Below are 23792 nucleotides of genomic sequence, written 5' to 3'. Positions count from 1 at the left end.
CCTTCAATGTGTATTTCCTAAGAATTAGGACTTTATCTTTTACACAATCAGAGTACAGTGATCAAAAGCAAGAAATTTAACATTGTATATAATACTATGTAATCGGCCGGGCGCGGTGGCTCAAGCCTGTAATCCCAGCACTTTGGGAGGCCGAGACAGGCGGATCATGAGGTCAGGAGATCGAGACCATCCTGGCTAACACGGTGAAACCCCGTCTCTACTAAAAAATACAAAAAACTAGCCGGGCGAGGTGGCGGGCGCCTGTAGTCCCAGCTACTCGGGAGGCTGAGGCAGGAGAATGACGTGAACCCGGGAGGTGGAGCTTGCAGTGAGCTGAGATCCGGCCACTGCACTCCAGCTCGGGTGACAGAGCGAGACTCTGTCTCAAAAAAAAGAAAATAATAATAATACTATGTAATCCATAGTAGTCAATAGTCAAATTTCACTATTTATACCAAAATGTTCTACTTTTTTTTTTTTTTTTGAGATGGAGTCTTGTTCTGTCGCCAGGCTAGAGTGCAGTGGCGTGATCTCGGCTCACTGCAACCTCCACCTCTCGGGTTCAAGTGATTCTCCTGCCTCAGCCTCCTGAGTAGCTAGGATTATAGGAGCCTGCCACCACACCCAGCTAATTTTTTATATTTTTAGTAGATACAGGGTTTCACCATGTTGACCAGGCTGGTCTTGAACTCCTGATCTCAGGTGATCCACCCGCTTCGGCCTCCCAAAGTGCTGGGATTACAGGTGTGAGCTACCGCGCCTGGCCCAAAATGTTCTTTATAGCTATTCATTTTCTAGTCCAAGATTCAATATAGAATTATACATTACATTCGGTTGTCATGTGTCCCACTTTAGTTTTTTTTTTTTTGGTCTTTGAACAGCTTCTTACCTTTTTTGTTTTACGACTTCATGACATTGACATGTTTTAAGATTACAGAATAGTTATTTTGTAGACCGTTCCTCACTTTGGATTTTTCTGATATGTCTTCATTATTAGATTTAGGTTGTACATTTTGGACAAGAATACCACACAAGTGATATTGTGTCTTCAGGAGGCATATGATGATGGTTTTTCCCATTATTGGTAATGTTTTTGGTGATTACTTGATGTGTTAGATTTCTTCAGTATAAAGTTACTATTTTTTTGGCCACATGCAGTGATTCATGCCTATAACCCCAGCACTTTGGGAGGCCAAGATGGGAGGATTGCTTGAGGCCAGGTATTTGAGATCAGCATGGGCAACAAAGGGAGAGCCTTTCTCTACCAAAAAAAAAAAAAAAGTAAGTTACTATTTATCTCCTTGTAACTAATAAGTATCTAGTAGGAAGATACTTTGAGGCTATGTATATATTCTGCTCCTCATCAAACTTTCTCCTAGTTTTAGCATCCATTGATGATTGCCGGCTGAATGAAGATTACAAAACAGTGATTTTTCTGATACAATTTCTTTATATATATATATATATATATTATATATATATATATAAAATATATATATATATACACACACACACACACACACACACACACACACACACATACATTTGTTTTTTAGACAGAGTTTTGCCCTGTCGCCCAAGCTGGAGTGCAGTGGCGCAATCTCGGCTCACTGCAACCTCTGCCTCAGGTTCAAGCAATTATCCTGCCTCAGTCCCCCAAGTAGCTGGGATTATAGGTGCCTGCCACCATGCCTGGCTAATTTTTGTGTTTTTAGTAGGGACAGGGTTTCACCATGTTGGCCAGGCTGGTCTTGAACTCCTGACCTCGTGATCCACTTGCCTCAGCCTCCCAAAGTGCTGGGATTACAGGCGTGAGCCACCATGCCTGGCTTACAATTCCTTCTATATTTTTTAGTTGGAATTCTACTGTATGGATGTTTTCTTTCTTTTTATTTGTTTATTCATTTTACTCAATATTATTATTATTTTTCGAGACAGGGTCTTACTTTGTCACCCAGACTGGAGTGCAGTGGTGTAATCACAACTCCCTGCAGCCTTGACCTCCTGAGCTCAAGCAATACTCCCACCTCAGCTTCCTGAGTAGCTGGTACCATAGGCATGCACCACCATGCCTGGTTAATTTTTTTTTTTTTCTGTAGAGACGGGCTGGTCTCAAACTCCTGGACTCAGGCAATTCCCCTGCCTTAGCCTCCGAAAATGCTAGAATTACAGGTGTGAGCCGCTGCTCCTCTCTCCAGTATTATTTTTGAGAATTACTCATGTAGATTCATGTTGCCCTAGTTCATCAGGAAGTTGTTCTGATCAGAGTGAAAAGAAAGGTTAGGAGGGAGGTGAAAGAGAGTTTAGAAGGCCAAACAGGGACCATCAAGCTACTGGAGGCAGGGAAGCTCTTTGTTCTGGGCAGCTGGTAAAGCTAAAGAGGTGTGGGTAGAGGAGCACCCTTCATGGTCACTGAGGTCCTTGGTGAGCAATGGGACTGCCTAGGTGGGGTGGTGCTGCAAGGGACACCTTGCCTCCTTTCCTTTGCTTCTGTCTCTGATGTTACCTTCTCTGTGTGGTATCTTCTATGAGAAGGCTTCCTTGGTGCCATTTACCTGTGAATGCCCTCTGTGTAGAAGCAGGGTAACCTTGTATACCTGCATTGTGCAGAAAGGCAGGACTCTTGGGTTCACATTCTGGTTCTGTTGCTAATGTTCTGGGCCTTCCTGGAGAGATCTCCTTCCCTTTCTGGGCCTTGGGCAGAGTTATCTCTGAGATCCTTTCTGATTCTCATGGTCTTTGAGCCTTTGTGGAAGCAGTGGAGGAGATACACAATGATGTGTGTTGAGGTATGTGTCTGAGGATCCCCAATAGTCGGAGTGTGGGTGACTCTGTGGGGATGGATATTTCAGAGTGTCCAGCCCTACTTATGCCTAGAAGCTCTTCCTTTTCAGCAACTTCATTCCAGTTTGATCAGCATTTCCTAAGCTGTTGAACACAGCTCTATGCCCATGATTTTTTATTTGCTTCTCAACATTTCAGCAGCTCAACAATGTGGATTGACCACTTGACATGAACTAGGTACCATGTGGGGCCCTGTCAGGTCTGAAATGAATCAAACAAGTTCCTTGCCCTCAGAGAACACAAGTTTGTCAGGAGAGACAAAAAGATCTCCTATGGGGCAGGCAGCTACAGTAATGATGCTCTCCTGGAGCTGGAGGACTGGCCAAGAAGCAGCAAAGCACAAGGGGAAAGATTGTGTCTGATTATACAGCATCAGGAGAGGCTTTGTGGAGGAGATGGAGGAGGTGAAGGGAGAACCTTGAAGCTGAGAGCAGAGTATGATTTAATGTGCAAAAGTGGGAAGATGCCCAATCTATCCATTCAAGGAAGGAAGCCTAGCTTAATGTGCCTTAGCTAAGTCATATGGGAGGTAGAATAGAGAGGAGCTGAAAAGGTAGACTTAAGTCTTTATTAAAATACTTGAAAATGATATTAGGCCGGGTGCAGTTGCTCATGCCTGTAATCCTAGCACTTTGAGAGGCCGAGGCAGGCGGATTGACTGAGCTTAGGAGTTTTAGACCAGCCTGGGCAACGTGGTGAAACCCTGTCCCTACTAAAGTACAAAAAATTAGCCGGGCATGGCAGCATGTGCCTGTAGTCCCAGCTACTTGGGAGGCTGAGGCAGGAGAATTGCTTGAACCCGGGAGGCGGAGGTTGCAGTGAGCTGTGAGCTGAAATTGTGGCACTGCATTCCAGCATGGGTGACATAGTGAGACTCTGTCTCCAAAAAAAAAAAAAAAGAAAGAAAGAAAATGAAATTAAGGGAGCAATTCCATTTACAATAGCATCAAGACATTAAATACTTGGGAATATAACTTAACAAAGTATAAGGACTTTGTATTAGTTCTCGCATTGTTATAAAGAACTATTAGAGACTGAGTAATATATAAAGAAAAGAGATTTATGTGACTCACAGTTTCACAGGCTGTACAGGAAGCATGGCTGAGGAAGTCTCAGGAATCTTAATCATGGCAGAAGGCAAAGGGGAAGCCGCCACATCTTATATGGCTGGAGAAGGAGGAAGAGAGTGAAGGGGGAGGTGCTACAAACTTTAAAGCAACCAGGTCTCATGAGAATTCACTCAGTATTACAAGAACAGCAAGGGGGAAGTCCACCCCCATGATCCAGTCACCTCCCACCAGGCTCTTCCTCCAACATTGAGGATTATAATTTGGACATGAGATTTGGGCAGGGACACAAATCCAAATCATATAAACTTATATAGTGAAAATTTCAAAACATTACTGTTTTTCTCTAGTTTTTTTTTTAATTAAAAATCTAAATTAACAGATTGCATTCATGAATTGGAAGACTTAATAGTGTTAAGATGGCACATATTGATCAATAGATTCAATGCAATCTATATCAAAATCCCAGCTGTACTTTTTTGCAAAAATGAACAAGCCGAACCTAAAATTCATATGGAAATGCAAAATAGTCAAAACAATCTTAAAAAAGAAGAACAAAGTTGGAAGACTCATACCTTTTTTATTTTGGAACTTACCAAAAAACTATAGTAATCAGGATAGTGTGGTACTGACATATAGGGGTAGACATATAGATCAATGGAATAGAATTGAGAGTCCAGAAATAAACCTATATATTTATGGTCAATTTTTGATGAGGATGCCAAGATAATTCAATGGAGAAAGATTTGTCTTTTCAGAAAATTTCCAGGAACAACTAGACATATATATGCAAAAGAATGAAGTTGGACTCTTAACTCATACTGTACACAAAAATGAACTCACAATGAATGAAAGACCTAAATGAGCCAAAACTGTAAAACTCATATAATAGCATACTAAGGAATTTTTTTTTTTTTTTTTTTTTTTTTTTTTTTTTTTTTGAGACGGAGTCTCACGCTGTTGCCCAGGCTGGAGTGCAGTGGCGCGATCTCGGCTCACTGCAAGCTCCGCCTCCCGGGTTCCCGCCATTCTCCTGCCTCAGCCTCCTGAGTAGCTGGGACTACAGGCGCCCGCCACCGCGCCCGGCTAATTTTTTTTTTGTATTTTTAGTAGAGACGGGGTTTCACTGTGGTCTCGATCTCCTGACCTTGTGATCCGCCCGCCTCGGCCTCCCAAAGTGCTGGGATTACAGGCTTGAGCCACCGCGCCCGGCCTTTTTTTTTTTTTTTTTTTTTTTTTTTTGAGAAGGAGTTTCACTCTTGTTGCCCAGGCTGGAGTGCAATGGCGCAATCTTGACTCACCACAACCTCCGCCTCCCAGGTTCAAGCGATTCTCCTGCCTCAGCCTCTCAAGTAGCTGGGATTACAGGCATGTGCCAATATGCCCTGCTAATTTTGTATTTTTAGTAGAGATGGGGTTTCTCCGTGTTGACCAGGCTGGTCTCAAACTCCCGATCTCAGGTGATCCGCCCACCCCGGCCTCCCAAAGTGCTGGGATTACAGGCATGAGCCCCTGCGCCCAGCCTCATACTAAGAAATTTGAACATTGTTATATGTGCAATGGGAAGAGGTAGGTTTGTGAGAAGTAAGAAATTATTCAACAAGGCGGGGCATGGTGGCTCACACCTGTAATCCCAGCACTTTAGGAGGCCACGGCGGGTGGATCACCTGAGGTCAGGGTTCGAAACCAGCCTGACCAACATGGAGAAACCCCATCTCTACTAAAGATACAAAATTAGCAGGGCATGGTGGCACATGCCTGTAATCCCAGCTACTCAGGAGGCTGAGGCAGGAGAATCACTTGAACCCAGGAGGCAGAGATTGCAGTGAGCTGAGATCATGCCATCGCACTCCAGCCTGGGCAATAAGAGCAAAACTCTGTCTCAAGAAAAAAAAAAAAAAAGAAATTATTCAACGTATTTCCCCTTCACCCCTTCTGTGCCAGGCCCTATACTAAGTGCACAGATTAATCTGTCACAGTGCTACCCTCAAGCAGCTTTCAGTCTAGTGTGGGAGGTAGACATGCACACTGACAATTACAACCCACTGTGGTATCATCATCAAGCTGGGTTTGTTGACCTCAGCACTATTAACATTTTGCACAGATCATTCTTCTTTTGGGATAGGCTTTCCTGGCATTGTAGGATATTTAGCAGCATCCCCACTCTCTCCCCACTAGATCCTAATAGCATTCCCCCAATCAAGGAAGTAAAAAATGTCTCCAGACTTTACCAAATGTCCCATGGGAGCAAAATGACCCCTAGTTGAGAACTTCTGTTATAAGGTAAGTACAGTGGTATTTTTCACTAGAGTGCCTTGGGATGAGCTAGCCAAGGTGTCCTGGAATACTGAGATGCCAGTACATTTTTCCTAGTCATCTCTTGGCCATGTTGGGGTCTCTTGGGTCCTCTGCACGGTATATTTACCTCCTTTCTTTGTTTTGCCTCTAGACTATGGTCAGTGCAGTCAGAAAATTCCTAGAAGGCATCCCAGACCTGCAGCTAGTCTATACCCACCATCCGCTCCTGCTCAGGTTCTTTCTGTTGTATCCAGAGCTCATGAGTAGGTATGGGTACCGTGTCCTGGAACTTTGGTTCTCCTGGGAAGAGAGCAGCTGTGAGGAACTGGATGATGTCACCTCTGCTGGGCAGCCCGCCCTTCCTACCAGCTTAGCAGTCCTGTTCCAGTTGCTCAGAAGCATCCCCAGCATCCTGCTCATCTTGCTGGTAGGCAACCACTCATTCATTTCTACATTCAGAAATTGTGGGCCTTCTCTCTGAGAGCCAGTTTACTGACATCAGGAGGCACCCACATTTGCTTCAGCCCACCTCTGGACTTATCACTGTCTACATGTGAGTTGGGCGGGGGGTCTTTTCTACTTGTAGGTGCCTGGTTTCTATAAATCCATACTCTCCTAAGTCTAATGGAAGTCTACCAACTGAGACATGTGTGCCTCTCTTCCCCCCAGGGGATGACACTATAAAATGCAGATCTTAGTCACTATCCCCTCTCACCTCCCTGTCATATCTCAAGCAGATTCTGCTGACACAAGGTTTAATGTCAAAGGAAGCCCATGGGGCATGTAGATGGAGCATTCTGATGGCAGAGGGACTCCTCCTCTTTTTTGCCATGACTCACATGATAATATTATATGTGCATTACTTGCTCAGGCATACCTAGAATTGTCAGATGACCCAATACTTTTTTTTCTGGAGACAGAGTCTCACCCTGTTGCCCAGGGTGAAGTGCAGTGGCATTATCTGGGCTCACTGCAACCTCCACCTCCTGGGTTCACACAGTTCTCCTGCCTCAGCCTCCCAAGTAGCTGGGACTACAGGCACACACCACCAAACCCGGCTAATTTTTTTTTTTTTTTTTTTTTTTGTATTTTAGTAGAGATGGGGTTTCCCTGTGTTGCCCAGGCTGTCAGTACTTTTTAATGAAGTACATTACTGAAATTCCCATCAGGAATTAGATGGGTTAATTAGATTAGATAAGGTAAACTGCCTAGTGGCTGGCTTTAACTCAGCTTTTTTTCCTTCTACTCAAGAAAGCACATTAAACAACAAATTAGATACCAAGGAGAGTAGCAGGGAACAGAACTAAGATACTAGGTTTTCTTCACCAGATGAAATATTTGGGGTCAGTTCCTCACACATAATAGGTATTTATAAATTATGACCCATTGAATTATGGGTCTGGACAGATCTAAGTCTGTCTAGGGATAGTAGTGACAATACAGTCATGCATCACTTAATGATGGGGATACATTTTTAGAAACACGGTATTAGGTGATTTTGTCATTGTGCCAACATCATGGAGTATACTTACACACATCTAAATGGTCTAGCCTACTACATTTAGGTCTATGGGATGACCTGTTACTCCTAGGCTATAATCCTATATAACATGTTACTGTACTGAATATTGTAGACAAATGTAACACAGTGGCATTTGTATGTCTAAACATAGAAAAGATATAACATGACTATGTCTTATTTTTTTCTTTCTTTTTTTTTTGTTTTCTTGCTCTGTTGCCCAGGCTGGAGTGCAGTGGCAGGATCATGGCTCACTGCAGTGTCAATCTCCTGGTTTCAAGTGATCCTCCTGCCTCAGCCTCCCAAGTAACAAGAATTGACTGGGTGCTGCAGCTCATGCCTGTAATTCTAGTACTTTGGGAGGCTGAACTGGGTGAATCACCTGAGGTCAGGAGTTCAAGACCAAGTAGCTACAGGCATGTCCTACCGTGTCTGGCTAACTTTTATATTTTTTGTAGAAACAGTGTTTTGTCATGTTGCCCAAGCTGGTCTCAAATTCCTGGCCTCCAGTGATCCTCCCACCATGGCCTCCCAAAGTGTTGGGATTACAGGCATAAATGACTGTGCCTGCCATTTTTTTCTTTTTAAATACATGAAACATCGGCTTAGAGAGATTTGCCCATGGTCACAAGAGTTGGGAATCAAAATATTAAAACCCAGATTTTGACTCCCTATCTATCAGTTATTCTGTCTGAGGCTCTCTTTTTACTCAGTCTAATTTATTCTCCCTGGGTTGTCTCATTCACGCTCATGGCTTTGTTTGCCTCCTATATAGTGATGACTCAAATCTCTGCGCCACCCTGACCTCTCTCCTGAGCTCAGACCCATGAAGTCAACCATCTGTTTGACATTTCTGCCTAAAATGGAGCTCATTATCTCCTCTTCCAAATTCCCTTTTTCAGCCTGGGTCTTCCTAGAATTGAGGTCCCTCACTAACTGAAAGCTGTGCTAGGCCGCTAACTTCACGGGATGTAAATATTAAAAGAAGCAAACCAAACAGAAATTGAATCTCAGGAGACCAAATACTTAGAGTCTACATCCCAGGGAAGCTGGAGTGGATGCCCCACCATTTATCCTGGTGACCCAGTCCTTGTCGTTGAATGTGCACCATCCTCATCACCTCTCCTTTCTGGAGGTGGTGGAGGTCAGGGCAGAGAGGAGTCTTGTGCTTCACTTGGCATAGAGCTTAACAGAAAGGAGTTGCCTTCAAGATGGGTTGTTGCATAGAGGATTAGGAAGATAGAGGCTAATCTGAACTTCAGTTTCCTCCCACAGAAAATGGAGAAAACATGAGGGTAGATGAGATAGTATGTAGGAACACTCTTGATTTGCTTCGCATAGTGGGCTGTCATTCACTAATCATTGACTCTGCCTCTGAACCAGATAAAGTTCATCTCAGAGAAGCTAATTGAATTGCCCAAGGTCATATAGTTAATAAGGGTCATGGCTATGACTGGAGCCCAAAGTGAGTAAGTTTTTCACTAACTTAGACCCTAGAGACATCAATGGTAAAAAAGAAGAACAGGGAGACCGGGCGTGGTGGCTCACGCCTGTAATCCCAGCACTTTGGGAGGCTGAGGCGGGTGGATCACAAGGTCAGCAGTTAGAGACCAGCCTGGTCAACAACGTACAATTTAGTAGCCCGTCTCTACTAAAAATACAAACAATTAGCTGGGCATGGTGGTGGGCGCTTGTAGTCCCAGCCACTTGGGAGGCTGAGGCAGAAGAATCGCTTGAACCTGGGAGGCGGAGGTTGCAGTGAACCAAGATCGAGCCACTACACTCCAGCCTGGGCAACAGAGCTAGACGTCATCTCAAAAAAAAAAAAAAAAAGAACAGTAGGGAACAACTTTATTGTCTGTTCATATATATAATTCTTACCATTTCTCCCCAGCTTCTAGCCACAGGAAGGAAAAAGAGTCTAAAAATTTGTGTTGAAAACCAATTTCTGTTTTTGATATGGGTAATTAACAGCTGAAAACAAAGCTGTTAATTGCTACTCTTATCAATGGGTGGCCTTTCATGTAGCTTGTTTAGATGTGAAGGGACAATGACATCACAGAAACTCTGTTTGTTTCCTCCTTGGCCAAGTTACCCTGGTCTATCTAGTCCCAGAGAGTTCTGGACAGCAGAGACTACAGATTGGGTCATGGTTTTGCCCAGAGCCTTCCCACTGATCCATATGGTGGGGTCCACACATTCCTCTTCCTTCAGCATTCACCATAGCCACTCAAAGCTGAGAAGCCCCTTCCTTTTATACCTTTAACATTCATTAACTCAGACTTCTGAGGGACTAGCTCTGTGGCAGTGGGGCAGTGATGTGTTGGTGAAGGTGCAAGACCAGGAAACTGGTTTGACTCTGGGCTCTATGACCTTGCACAAATCATGCTCCTCCCTTCCCACCGGGCTTCAGCCTCATACTCTGTAAAGGAAAGGTATTGGAAAAAATTATCTAGATTCTTTCTAGCCCTCCCATTCTGTGACCTTTTCTTTCCAGAGATGTTTTCTGAGTCCCTGCAAGGTGACAAAGATGAAGTAGACCTCATCCCTTCCCTTCATTAACTCACAGTGTAGTAGAATTTACAACTTTATTACTTTCTTGATAATGTAAACTGATTAGCCTGCCCCAGTTTTCTCATTTGAAAAATTGGGGTGACACCTATATGGAAGAGTTATTGTAGAGGTATAAATAATATATAAACAAATATACAGCTACTGTATAAACACAACATAGTACCTGACACTATTAGGCCCTGAGTGGTTGTTGATATATAGTTGTTTTTCCAGCAACTGTGGAGGTTTCTTTTTTTTTTTTTTTTTTTTTTGAGACGGAGTCTCACGCTGTTGCCCAGGCTGGAGTGCAGTGGCGCGATCTCGGCTCACTGCAAGCTCCGCCTCCCGGGTTCCCGCCATTCTCCTGCCTCAGCCTCCTGAGTAGCTGGGACTACAGGCGCCCGCCACCGCGCCCGGCTAATTTTTTGTATTTTTAGTAGAGACGGGGTTTCACTGTGGTCTCGATCTCCTGACCTTGTGATCCGCCCGCCTCGGCCTCCCAAAGTGCTGGGATTACAGGCTTGAGCCACCGCGCCCAGCCAACTGTGGAGGTTTCTAAGAGTCAAACTTAGACATGCCTGTGACCCCATCCCCTCCTTCTGCCCAGTGATCAGCACACCTGGGTTTGTCTGGCCAGATGCATTGTAGCCATATCTCTCTGTGTGTCAGGAGCTGCCCTCCCTGGAGAGAGAGTCTGTGTGACCTTGGGTTCATAACCCTCAGTCCTAACTAGCCCAGCACATTAGCCTGTCCAAAGGAATTGGCTTCTTTGAGCTAGTGGGAGCCAGGAGCTATCAGTAGGGTAGCGTCTGGTGCAGCTTCTGACTGGCTTTGTCTTTAACATGTAATCATTAAAATAACTCTGAAAGCAAAATAAAAAGCAATGTCCTTTCCCATCTTCCGAGCCTAAGGCCTTTATAGCTTAGGGCAGAGATAGCCAGATGCCTTGGTAGAGAAGGGGCCTGACCTGGTCCTCACTTCCCTTACCGTGCATTGAATCTGTCCTTTTGCAAGAGGGAGGCATCCTGGAAAATAGAGCTTTGGGCTTGGAGTTAGGAAATCTGCATTCAAATTCTGTCTGTGCCACTGGCTTATATGACCTTTAGCAAGTCATGTAATCTCTCTGAGCCTCTGTTTTCTCCTGTTTGGGATGGATTTAATAGGATGGACCTATTCTTTTTCTTTTTTTTTTTTTTTTTTGTTGTTGAGACAGAGTCTCGCTTTGTCACCCAGGCTGGAGTGCAGTGGCCGGATCTCAGCTCACTGCAAGCTCCGCCTCCCGGGTTTGCGCCATTCTCCTGCCTCAGCCTCCCGAGTAGCTGGGACTACAGGCGCCCGCCACCTCGCCCGGCTAGTTTTTTGTATTTTTTTTTTTAGTAGAGACGGGGTTTCACTGTATTAGCCAGGATGGTCTCGATCTCCTAACCTCGTGATCCCCCCGTCTCGGCCTCCCAAAGTGCTGGGATTACAGGCTTGAGCCACCGCGCCCGGCCTTTTTTTTTTTTTTTTCTTGAGACGGAGTCTCGCTCTGTCACCCAGGCTGGAGTACAGTGGCGTGATCCTGGCTCACTGCAAGCTCTGCCTCATGGGTTCACGCCATTCTGCCTCAGCCTCCCGAGTAGCTGGGATTACAGGTGCCCACCACCACGCTCGGCTAATTTTTTGTGTTTTTAGTAGAGACAGGGTTTCACCATGTTAGCCAGGATGGTCTCGATCTCCTGACCTCGTGATCTGCCCGCCTCAGCTTCCCAAAGTGCTGGGATTACAGGTGTGAGCCACCGCGCCTGGCCTAGGATGATCCTGTTCTAAGGGATGGTTGTGACATGTCAGTGCACCTAGAAGAGCCTTTGGTACATAATAGGTGCTGAGTAAGTGACAGATTACCCAGTTTTTGTGACACTCTAATTCTGGGCCCTTTTCCTGCCCCTCTATTCCGCATTATCACTTTTCCCCAACTGCAGTACCCTCTGATCTTTTGCTTTCTTCTCTCCTGCTCAGGACCTCATCTATTCCAGCCCAGTGGACACAGCTCACAAGGTACTGATTAGCCTGAGGACCTTCCTGAGGAGGAATGAGGATATACAAGTGGGTGGTCTTATCCGAGGCCACTTCCTGCTGATCCTGCAGCGTCTGCTAGTGGAGCATGGGGCCTCCCCATCAGAAGGTCAGTCTGCAGCTGCTGTGGGCACACTTTGACCTGAAAGCCAGTCGAGAATGGGCATCTCTACCCTTGTTAGGTCTGCTCCAGGAGAGAGAATCAGGATTTTATCTGAAAAAGAAAGGCCATTGTGGCATCAAGCTAACCTTCACCTCCTTTTTCTCACTTCAGAGTGGGTGTACATCATGCTTGGTTTGCTGTGTGTGTGTTTAACATGAGTGGATGTGTTTGATGTGTGCGTGCATATCCCCACCGTGTGCAGCATGTGCTCAGAGTTGTTTGTCACAAGCATGGCAGCCCCCCGTGGGAAGAAGAAGGTGGAAAATCTGAAGGAGGCTGGAGGCAGCAGCAGTCCACAGGGGCCGGGAAGGGAGGTGGATCTGTGATGTGTTGGAAGCTCCCAGTGAGATCTGGGGGAATAGTTTCCAAATCTGGCATGGTACTCACTGGAGTCAAGGAAGCTTGATGTTTGGTACAGTATGGAGACACTGAAAATTGGGATTGGTTTATTTTATTGTATTTATTTATTTTATATTTTATATATTTTATTTTATTATTATTTTATTTTATTTTATTTTTGAGACAGAGTCTCACTAGACTGTCACCCACGCTGGAGTGCAGTGGCAAGATCTCTGCTCACTGCAACCTCCACTTCCTGGGTTCAAGCAATTCTTATGCCTCAGCCTCCCAAGTAGCTGGGACTTACAGGCATGTGCCACCACACCTAGCTAATTTTTTTTTGTATTTTCAGGACAGGGGTTTCACCATGTTGCCCAGGGTGGTCTCAAACCCCTGAGCTCAAGTGATCCGCCCGCCTCAGCCTCCCAAAGTGCTTGGATTACAGGGGTGAGCGACTGTGCCCGGCTCAATTTTTTTCTATTTTTAGAGAAGTTGAATTTTTAAAATAATTTTTTTCTTTTTGAGACAGGGTCTCACTCTGTTGTTCAGGCTAGAGTGCAGTGGCATGATCTCGGCTCACTGCAGCCTTCACCTCCCAGGTTCAAGTGATTCTTCTGCCTCAGCCTCCCTCATAGCTGGGATTACAGGCACGCACCACTGCGCCTGGCTAATTTTTTGTATTTTTAGTAGAGGTGGGGTTTCACTATATTGTCCAGGCTGCCCTCGAACTCCTGACCTCAAGTGATGTGCCTGCCTCAGCCTCCCAAAGTGCTGGGATTATAGGTGTGAGCTACACACTCGGTCTAAAATTATATTTCTAAGCAAAGCGAGAGGTAATCTGTGGCTGCCTGACAGAGGACTGAGGGTTTGGAAGTAGATTTAAGGGTGTCAAGAGGAGATGAGTTATTTCTTTTCAGGAAAGGACAAGCCATGTTTAACTGATAATACTGGTTAAGAACCTTAAGATTTAGTGGAAACATAGTGGGAAGGCCATGGGCATTGGATTCAGATTTGGGTCTATTTGAGCCATAGACGGTGACTTATACACAACAGAAATTTATGTCTCCCAGTTTTGGGGGCTGGGAAATCCAAAATCAAAGTGCTGAAAGATTCAGTGTCTGGTGAAGGCCCACTTCCTGGTTCATAAATGGCTGCCTTCCTTCCTTCCTTCCTTACTTTTCTTCTTTCCTCTTCTTCTTTTTTTCTTCTCCTCTTGTTCTTCTTCCTCTTTTCCTCCTCCTTCCTTTCCTTCTCCCCTCCCTCCTCCTCCTCCTCACTTCTCCTCCTCCTTTCTTCCTCCTTCTCCTCCCCTGCCCCCCACAGCCTTGACCTCCTAGGCTCAAGCAATCCCCCAACCTCAGACTCCTGAGTAGCTGGGGTTATAGGCATGTGCCAGCATGATGGCTTATCTTCTTACCGTGTCCTCACATGGCAGAAGGGGTGAGGGAGGGAGTTTCTTTCAAATGGCCACTCATCCCATTCATGAAGATTTTGCCCTCATGATTCAGTCATCTACCAAAGATCTCACTTCCTAATACTATCACATTGGGGGTTAAGATTTCAACATGAATTTTGGAGGAACACAAACATTCAGACCATAGCATCCTGCCACTTTCTGGCTGTGGGACCTTGGAGAAGTCACTTAGCCTCTCTGAGCCTCAATTTTGTCAATACAAAATAGGAATAACAATCCATGCTTCACATTTTTTTAGTGGGATTAAATGAAATAATGAATTCCTGGTACCAACCTATGTCTGGCACTTAGTTTATCAGTCACACCTGTTCTAAATAAAAGAAATAGGAGTGGCCGGGTGCGGTGGCTCAAGCCTGTAATCCCAGCACTTTGGGAGGCCGAGACGGGCGGATCACGAGGTCAGGAGATCGAGACCATCCTGGCTAACACAATGAAACCCCGTCTCTACTAAAAATACAAAAAAGTTAGCCGGGCGTGGTGGCGGCGCCTGTAGTCCCAGCTACTCGGGAGGCTGAGGCAGGAGAATTGCGGGAACCCGGGAGGTGGAGCTTACAGTGAGCCGAGATCGCGCCACTGCACTCCAGCCTGGGCGACAGAGTGAGACTCCACCTCAAAAAAAAAAAAAAAAAAGAAATAGGAGTAAATCCCAGCAAAACACCTCACCCCTTAGGAAACAGAAAACTTTGAACCTGTTATTAAGGGCCATTAAAGCAGGGCAGGGTGTCTGACCTTCAGGTGATCTGAGCATCAGGCTTCCTGCCTAGCCCTCCGTCTTCTTCACAGCCTCGGGGAACCTACCATTGCTGCTGAGCCTCCTCTCCCTGATGCAGCTCAAGAATGTGTCAGAGCAAGAACTGGACAGCATGGCCATGAAGCTCCTTCACCAAGGTGCCCTGGCTGCTTGGGATAGCGCCTGAGGGTCCAGGGCTGGATGTGCAGTGGGTGCTCACTAAGTAGGCTGGTGTTCTTCTTTCTTCTACTCTTTCATCCCTTTGGAAGAAGCTAGTAGGTCAGTCTATCCCTAGGGTTTTCTTGCTAAAGGACCTCTCAGGGCTTTCTCTGCTTGTTCTCTGGGAATGTTTGGGAGACACCCCACCTCTGCAAAAAATCAGCATTATGAGGCCGGTTTGGGGGGGCGGTGCTCATGCCTGTAATCCCAGCACTTTGGGTGTTTGAGGCAGGAGGATTATTTGAAGCCAGGAGTTCAAGACAAGCCTGGGCAACATAGCAAGATCCTGCCTCTACAAACAGCCAGTCCTGGTGGCTCACGCCTATAATCCTAGCACTTTGGGAGGCTGAGGCAGCGTGTCGGTTGAGCTCAGGAGTTCAAGACCAGCCTTGGTAACATGGTGAAACCCTGTCTCTACAAAAAAATACCAAAAATTAGCTGTGCGTGGTGATGCAGACCTATATATAGTCCGAGCTACTTGGAAAGGCCGAGGCGGGAGGATTGCTTGAGCCCAGGACATCAAGGCTGCAGTGAGCTATGATCTCACCACTGCACCCAGCCTGGGCAATGGAGTGAGACCTCGTCTCTAAAACAAACAAATCAGTGTGTGACAGGCAGAAGCTCTAGAGTCAGGAAGGCCTGGGTTTGAATCTCAGCTTAGTCACCAGCAATCATCTATTCTCTGTGAGCCTTAGGTTCCTCATAGGTAAAGTAGTAGTACTTTCCTAACCTAGGGTTAAGATAAGGAATACTTACCTAGTTAGTTAGAGAATGTCACACAGTGCTTGACACACAGTAGGCCTTCAACAGATGCTATCCATGCAGATTCTTTTTTTCCTGGCACAAAGTCAACTCTCCACCTCATCCTACAATTGACTCAGATCTGATGATTCATTTCACAGTTCTCCAGGCTTCTTTCTTACACCCCAAACCTCCTTGGTTTCTCAACTCATGATGCTGTCATCACTTCATAGGCAGCACCCGCAGGAAGATTTGCTGAGGGAAGATTGAAATGAATAGGAAAAATGATGTGTCTTCAGTGTCTGTGGACCCCTCCCAGGTCCTCTAGCCACAGGTGAAGATGGGGCACCTTCCCTGCCCGGAGCTCAGTCCATCTCATGAGAAGATCAGTATCAGATTCAAAAAAAGGCTACTGGGGACACATTGCAGATGGCCTCAGCCTGGTGCCAGTCATCACCAACCTGTCTGTGAGATCACGGCTGACACTAAGCTAGGAGGGAGATTTGTGTGTGACAAACTCAGCCTTCAAAAGAGCCTCTGACAGGGAGTAACAGGCTGAAACCCATATAATGTAATGTATTAGGACATTTACGTATAATCCTTGAGCACTTCTATATGAGAGCAGAGAGTAAAGGACTGTGGTTCGGGGTGGAGATACTGTTGTGGGAAGGAGCCAAGACCTGCTTCTCTGGGTGACCACAGAAGTCAGGGTGTGATGTGGCTGCCAAAAAGTGAATGGAGATGTAGGTAGGTTTCATATTAGGATGGGGATAGGGAGATGGGAAGTAGGAGTTCCCAACAGTAAAGGGATATGTTCTATAGATGTCTACAGTGTAATGTTGCACTGATGAGTCCTGGGAGAATGCAGAAGCAGCATCTAATCTTGCCTTGAGAGGTTAAGGAAGGCTTCAAGGGGGAGATTAACTTTGAGCTGAATCTTTTTTTTTTTTTTTTTTTTGGACAGAGTCTCACTCTGTCACCCAGGTTGAAGTGTAATAGCATGATAATTGCTCACTGCAGCCTCAACCTCTCGGGCTCAGGTGATCCTTCCACCTCAGCCTCCTGAGCAGCTGGGACTACCAGTGTGTGCCACGATGCCCAGCTAAATTTTTGTATTTTTTGTGGAGAGACGAGGTCTCACCACGTTGCCCAGGTTGGTCTCGAACTCCTGGGCTCAAGCAATCCACCTGCCTCCGCCACCCAAAGTGTTGGGATTACAGGCGTAAGCCACTGTGCAGGCCTGAGCTGAATCTTGATTGCTGACGAGGACTAGAGGAGTTAGCCAAATGAAGTGATGTGAGAGAGGGGATGTGGCAAGTACAGGGAACTGCACTTCATTCGACGGTTAAAGTTCCCTTGGGAAGGTGGTGACGATGTTCAAAGGATCCTTTTGAATTCCTGAAGTCTTTCTGGCTAATGTGCAGCTGTAGGATGCTTGCCTGATGTTTGTCTAGATGGAAGGTGTGAATGTGCCTTGAGGTTTGTCACTGTGTTTCTTTCTATTGGTTGTAATATCAGGGATACTTAGTTTGTGCTTGCTCCCCAAGACTGACATCTGAAATAACCGGTCACAGGCTACCACCTGTGACAAGTGTGAGTGTTGTGCGACAGGCCACCTGGGGACTCTCATCTCTTGCAGTAAGCAAGCTGTGTGGGAAGTGCAGCCCCACTGACGTGGACATCCTGCAGCCCTCCTTCAACTTCCTGTATTGGAGCCTTCATCAGACCACACCCAGCAGTCAGAAAAGAGGTGCAGGGGCCTGGGCTGGGACAGTGAAGAGTGCTGGGCAGTCTGTGGTCCTCTCTACCTCAACTTTTTCATCTTAAAAAAATGAATAGGGTTCTGTGTGTGTGGCTGGTAGTCATAAGGGTCCTTTCTGGCTCTAATAACCTGAGCTTCTGTTAGAAAGCTGGGATCCTTAGAGCCTGAGGATGATTCTCTGTTTGTGAAGCCCCCATCAGGTGCTAAGCACCATGGTGGCACTTAGCTGAAACTCCTCTGTAACTCCTGTGGGCCCTGCCCTGCCCACCCCCTGCAGCTGCTGCAGTGCTCCTGAGCAGCACAGGCCTGATGGAGCTTCTGGAGAAGATGCTGGCCCTCACCTTGGCGAAGGCAGATTCTCCCAGGACTGGGCTCCTCTGCTCTGCCTGGCTGCTCACTGCCTCCTTCTCTGCCCAGCAGCACAAGGACAGTTTGCAGGTTAGTCTCTAACTCCTGTGGCTTTGAGGCATGGGGTGGCACTCAGAGGAGTGTTGAAGATCATGAGTTCTGGTCCCAGCTCTAGGGCTTATTAGCTGTGTGACCTTGGCAAGGTATTTACCCTTTCTGAGCTCAGTTTCCTTACCTACAAAATGGGGAAAACATCTCAGGGTTGTAATCCACTTAACACATAAGGTTTACCTATGCTCCAGGCTCTATTCTTGGCACAGAGGAATAAAAAATGAACATAGCATGTGTCCTACCCTTAGGGAACTTGTAGTCTTTAAGCAAAGCCTTGAAAGATAAGATTGTACTCAGCAAAGATAGTGGGGAAAGGCATTCTAGGTAGAGAGAACAATATGAGCAAAGGCATGAAGCTGCACAAATTCAGGACATGCTTTGTATGTTTGGGGAGTGGTGAGGTGCTCTGTGTGACGAGAATGTGGGGAATGAATGGAGCAGAACACACCAGACGGGGAGGCAGAAGCCAGCCTGCAACCTTGAAGTATAGCATGGCAAGCTGTGGAATGCCGCACATGGTTAACTGTCGTTATTACTGTTCCAGAAAGTGATGCAGGGAAGAGAAGAGCAGTGGACATATCCACAGAGCACCTCTTTCCCCTCAGCCCCTCCCTCTTGTAGGGCCTTGTCATCACAGTGCCCTGCATGAGCTCCTCTGTGGGCTGCTTCTCATGGAAACCATCTGCTAGCCTCTGTGGTATCCTCACACTGTGCCCAATACTGTGCCAATCTAGTGATGGGCACACAGAAGTGACATCAGTTTTAAACTTTGGCCTCTAGAGGGGCAACAAGCTGTGGCAAATCTATGCTCTGGCAAATCCTGCAAGTTGTTACCTGTGGTTGGTTTAGGACAGAAACCTTTCCTAATTTTCTGTGTGAGGCTGCTGGGCTCATCCAGCTGTCTGCAGTCACCTGCCTAGGAGAAAACTTGCATTTTGTCCTTAGCTCTGCCCTGACCCTCAGCTCACACCTAGGCAATTACCTGCTCCCAGCTACCTCCAGTGCCCTAACTCAGGCCTGATCATTTGTGCTCCCCACTAATGTGACCTAGTTACAATCTCCTGGCCACCCGTCTCTTCCCTCCTCTGCATGTCCTATCATTGCAGCCACAGTCTGTCCTCACATCCCTTCTGCCCAAGCTGCTGCCTTTTTGTCCTCCTCTAGGCCTAACCCTCTGCAGCCTTACTTTCTGCCATTTCCACCCACCTTCCCTGTCCTCTGGTCAGGCATTTGTGCTTCTCCCAGTCAGCTGTGCTCCTTCACATCGCCATACCTTTTTTTTTTCTGTGTTGTTTATTATTAATAGACTTCATTTTTAGGACAGTTTTAGATTTATAGAAAAATGGTGCAGGTAGTACAGAGAGTTCCCATATAACGCTCCCCCCCAGCCCCCAACACACACACACACACACACACACACACACACACACACACACACACACACAGAGTTCCCTGTTATTTTATTTTTTGAGACAAAGTTTTGCTCTTGTTGCCCAGGCTGGAGTGCAGTGGTGCAATCACGGCTCACCACAACCTCCGCCTCCTGGGTTCAAGCGATTCTCCTGCCTTAGCCTCCCGAGTAGCTGGGATTACAGGCATCCGCCACCACACCCAGCTAATTTTGTATTTTTAGTAGAGGTGGGGTTTCTCCAAGTTGGTCAGGCTGGTCTTGAACTCCTGACCTCAGGTGATCTGCCCACTTTGGCATCCAGAAGTGCTGGGATTACAGGCGTGAGCCACTGTGCCTGACCTGTCTTAATTTCATAGATGAAGAAAGTAAGGCATGCTAAGAGAGGTGCAATAACTTGCCTAAGGCCATACAACTGATAGGTAGCAAAGCCAGGATTATTATTATTATTATTATTTTAAAGAAATGGAATCTTCGCCCAGGCTGGAGTGCAGTAGCAGTATCCCAGCTCACTGCAGCCCTGGCCTCCTGGCTCAAGTGATTCTCTCACCTCAGCCTCCTGAATAGCAAGGACTACAGGCACATGCTACCATGCCCAGCTAATGTTTTTGCATTTTCTTGTAGAGATGGGGTTTTGCCATGTTGTCCAGGCTGGTCTTTAACTCCTGGGCTCAAGCAGTCCTCTCACCTCAACCACCCAAAGTGCTGGGATTACAGGTGTAAGCCACTGTATCTGATCTGAGAGCCAGGATTTTGATTTGGCCTGACTCCAGATTTTTTTAGAGTTAGGTGTATAGTGAACAGAGCCAGAGACTGAACCACAGATGAGGCCAGGGAAGGCTGTCTGGTGGAGGAGGCCAATGAGGATGGCGGAGATTTCGAAGAAAAAGTGTTCTCCAGGTACAGACTTGATTCTCCTCCTAATGCTCCTGAAGCTAGGGCTGGTGCAGCTTAGAGGACTCTGTGTGGTCTCCTCTGTCCCCTTTCGATGCAGTGGATATGTGGGGGGAGGTGATAGAAGAGATTTTCAGGCAGGCTATTTTCTGCCCAGGCTTCCAGAACATGGGGGTTAGCCCTTTACCCTGTGCCCTGCCAGGTTCACCAGACACTCTCTGTGGAAATGGACCAAGTACTGAAGGCTCTCAGCTTTCCAAAAAAAAAGACTGCACTGCTCTCAGGTATTGGTCCACAAGTCTCTAGCAGAAGAAAAGCTTTTCTCCTCGGTTTTCAGATAGGACCAGCACCCTGACCAGCCTATGGTCACTCCATAATTGTCTCATCTTCATTGTCTCCCATCCTGTGACACAGCTGGGTGGGAGGTGGGAAGGAGACAGGAACTGGGTCTAAGGAATCTCTTGCTTCCAGCTGCCATCTTATGCTTCCTGCGGACAGCCCTGCGACAAAGCTTTTCCTCTGCCCTGGTAGCCCTGGTGCCCTCAGGGGCCCAGCCACTGCCAGCCGCCGAGGACACTGTCCTAGCTCCACTGCGAACATCACAAGTCCAGTCCCTGGTCATTGGGCTGCAGAACCTCCTGGTGCAGGTAAGGCTCTTGCTGAGTGGGGCTTGCTTCTCCCAAGAGCCTGATATTCCTACCAGGGCTTGGAGGGTGGATTGAGTAAGACTTTTTTTAAAAAATTATTTTTATTTAATTTAATTAATTAATTTATTTATTTATTATTTTTTAGACAGAGTCTAGCTCTGTCGCCCAGGCTAGTGTGCAGTGGCGTGATCTCGGCTCACTACAAGCTCTGCCTCCCGGGTTCACGCCATTCTCCTGCCTCAGCCTCCCAAGTAGCTGGGACTACAGGCACCCGCCACCATGCCCGGCTAATTTTTTGTATTTTTAGTAGAGACAGGGTTTCACTGTGTTAGCCAGGATGGTCTCGATCTCCTGACCTCGTCATCTGCCTGCCTCAGCCTCCCAAAGTGCTGGGATTACAGGCGTGAGCGACTGCACCCAGCCTATTTATTTTTGAGACAGAGTTTCACTCTTGTTGCCCAGGCTGGAGTGGAATGGTGCGATCTCGGCTCACTGCAACCTCTGCCTCCCAAGTTCAAGTGATTCTTCTGTCTCAGCCTCCCGAGTAGCTGGGATTACAGATGCATGCCACCACACCCAGCTAATTTTTGTATTTTTAGTAGAGATGGGGTTTCCTCATATTGGTCAGGCTGGTCTCGAACTCCTGACCTCAGGTGATCCATTCGCCTCAGCCTCCCAAAGTGCTGGGATTACAGGAATGAGCCACCACACCCGGCCTATTTTTTTTTTTTTTTTTGAGATGGAGTCTTGCTCTGTCACCCAGGCTGGAGTGCAGTGGTGCAATCTTGGCTCACTGCAAGCTCCACCTCCCGGGTTCAGGCCATTCTCCTGCCTCAGCCTCCTGAGTAGCTGGGACTACAGGCACCCGCCACCACGCCCAGCTAATGTTTTTGTATTTTTAGTGGAGACAGGGTTTCACCATGTTAGCCAGGATGGTCTCGATCTCCTGACCTCGTCATCTGCCCACCTCGGCCTCCCAAAGTGCTGGGATTACAGGCGTGAGCCACCGTGCCCGGCCCACCCGGCCTATTTTTATTTATTTATTTATTTATTTATTTTTTATTTTTTTTTTTTAATTTTTTTTAATTTTTTTTTTTGAGACGGAGTCTCGCTGTGTCGCCCAGGCTGGAGTGCAGTGGCCGGATCTCAGCTCACTGCAAGCTCTGCCTCCCGGGTTTTTATGACATTCTCCTGCCTCAGCCTCCCGATATTTTTATTTTTAAAATACAGATGGGGTCTTGCTATATTGCCAGACTGGTCTCGAACTCCTGGCCTCAAGTGATCCTCTTAACTCGGCCTCCAAAGTTGCTAGGATTACAGGCATAAGCCACCACGCCCTGTCTGGGTGAGACTTTTTTTTTTTTTTTTTTTTTTTTTTGAGGCGGAGTCTTCACTCTGTCGCCCAGGCTGGAGTGCAGTGGCACCATCTCGGCTCACTGCAAGCTCCGCCTCCCAGGTTCACGCCATTCTCCTGCCTCAGCCCCCCGAGTAGCTGGGACTACAGGCGCCCGCCACCGCGCCCAGCTAATTTTTTGTATTTTAGGCCGGGCGCGGTGGCTCAAGCCTGTAATCCCAGCACTTTGGGAGGCCGAGGCGGGCGGATCACAAGGTCAGGAGATCGAGACCACAGTGAAACCCCGTCTCTACTAAAAATACAAAAAAAAAAAATTAGCCGGGCGCGGTGGCGGGCGCCTGTAGTCCTAGCTACTCAGGAGGCTGAGGCAGGAGAATGGCGTGAACCCAGGAGGCGGAGCTTGCAGTGAGCCGAGATCGCGCCACTGCACTCCAGCCTGGGCAACAGCGTGAGACTCCGTCTCAAAAAAAAAAAAAAAAAAAAAAAAAAAAAAAAAATTTTTTGTATTTTAGTAGAGACGGGGTTTCACCGTGTTAGCCAGGATGGTCTCGATCTCCTGACCTCGTGATCCGCCCGCCTCGGCCTCCCAAAGTGCAGGGATTACAGGCGTGAGCCACCGCGCCCGGCCTGGGTGAGACTTTTAAAGCTACAGTGACAGAAACAAAACTCAATTTGACTTATAACTGAGAGGTCCTGGGATTAATACTGGCTTCAGGCACAGCTGGATCCCAGAAGCTCAGACAAGGTCATCAGACTCTTTCCATCTGTTGGCTTTGCATTCCTCACTGTCAGCTTTATTTTTATGACATAGTAGGATGACCAGCAGTAACTCCTAGCTTATATCCTCCAGGGAAAAAAGATTTCTCTTTCCTCATAGTTCCCAGAATTGAGTCTCATTAGGCTGGCTTGGGTAATATGCCAGTCACCATGGTAGGGGCATGGGATGCCCTGATTGGCCTGGCTTGGGTCAGTGCCCTCTCCTGGAGGCCAGGGCATGTGGTCAGCTCTCCATAGCCCAGGTGGACTGAACCCAAGAGAGGGATGGCTCCCCACAGGAAAACTGCTGCCAGAAGGAGGGGATCCAGGGCAAGCAAAAGCATGTCCACCTCCAAGGGGTTTTTGTTTTATGGCTTAGGGGACACTTGTAGATTAGTGTTTATGTAGTCATATCTCGAGCCCTGACCCAATGTCATGGCCTGTGAAGGGTACTGGTGGCTCCAGGAAGATGTCCCAGGAGTGGGCCCTATGCTAAGTCAGTGGTTGCTG

General features: G+C 47.0%; 1 protein-coding gene across 1 annotated transcript in view; it reads left to right on the top strand.

The window, feature by feature from the left end:
- MEI1 (meiotic double-stranded break formation protein 1) overlaps nt 1-23792 on the top strand; it is a 103881-nt gene that overhangs the window by 67680 nt on the left and 12409 nt on the right. Inside the window, exons 20-26 of the mRNA XM_074003663.1 lie at nt 6361-6636; nt 12280-12445; nt 15096-15200; nt 17642-17752; nt 18042-18202; nt 20728-20809; nt 20997-21172. Of these exons, the coding sequence (XP_073859764.1) occupies nt 6361-6636; nt 12280-12445; nt 15096-15200; nt 17642-17752; nt 18042-18202; nt 20728-20809; nt 20997-21172 (1077 nt within the window). The remainder of the gene's footprint in view (nt 1-6360; nt 6637-12279; nt 12446-15095; nt 15201-17641; nt 17753-18041; nt 18203-20727; nt 20810-20996; nt 21173-23792) is intronic.

The sequence above is a fragment of the Macaca fascicularis genome, chromosome 10 (genome assembly GCF_037993035.2).
Source record: "Macaca fascicularis isolate 582-1 chromosome 10, T2T-MFA8v1.1".
In the NCBI taxonomy this organism is placed as follows: Eukaryota; Metazoa; Chordata; class Mammalia; order Primates; family Cercopithecidae; genus Macaca; species Macaca fascicularis.
This window is presented reverse-complemented; position numbering and strand designations above follow the sequence as displayed.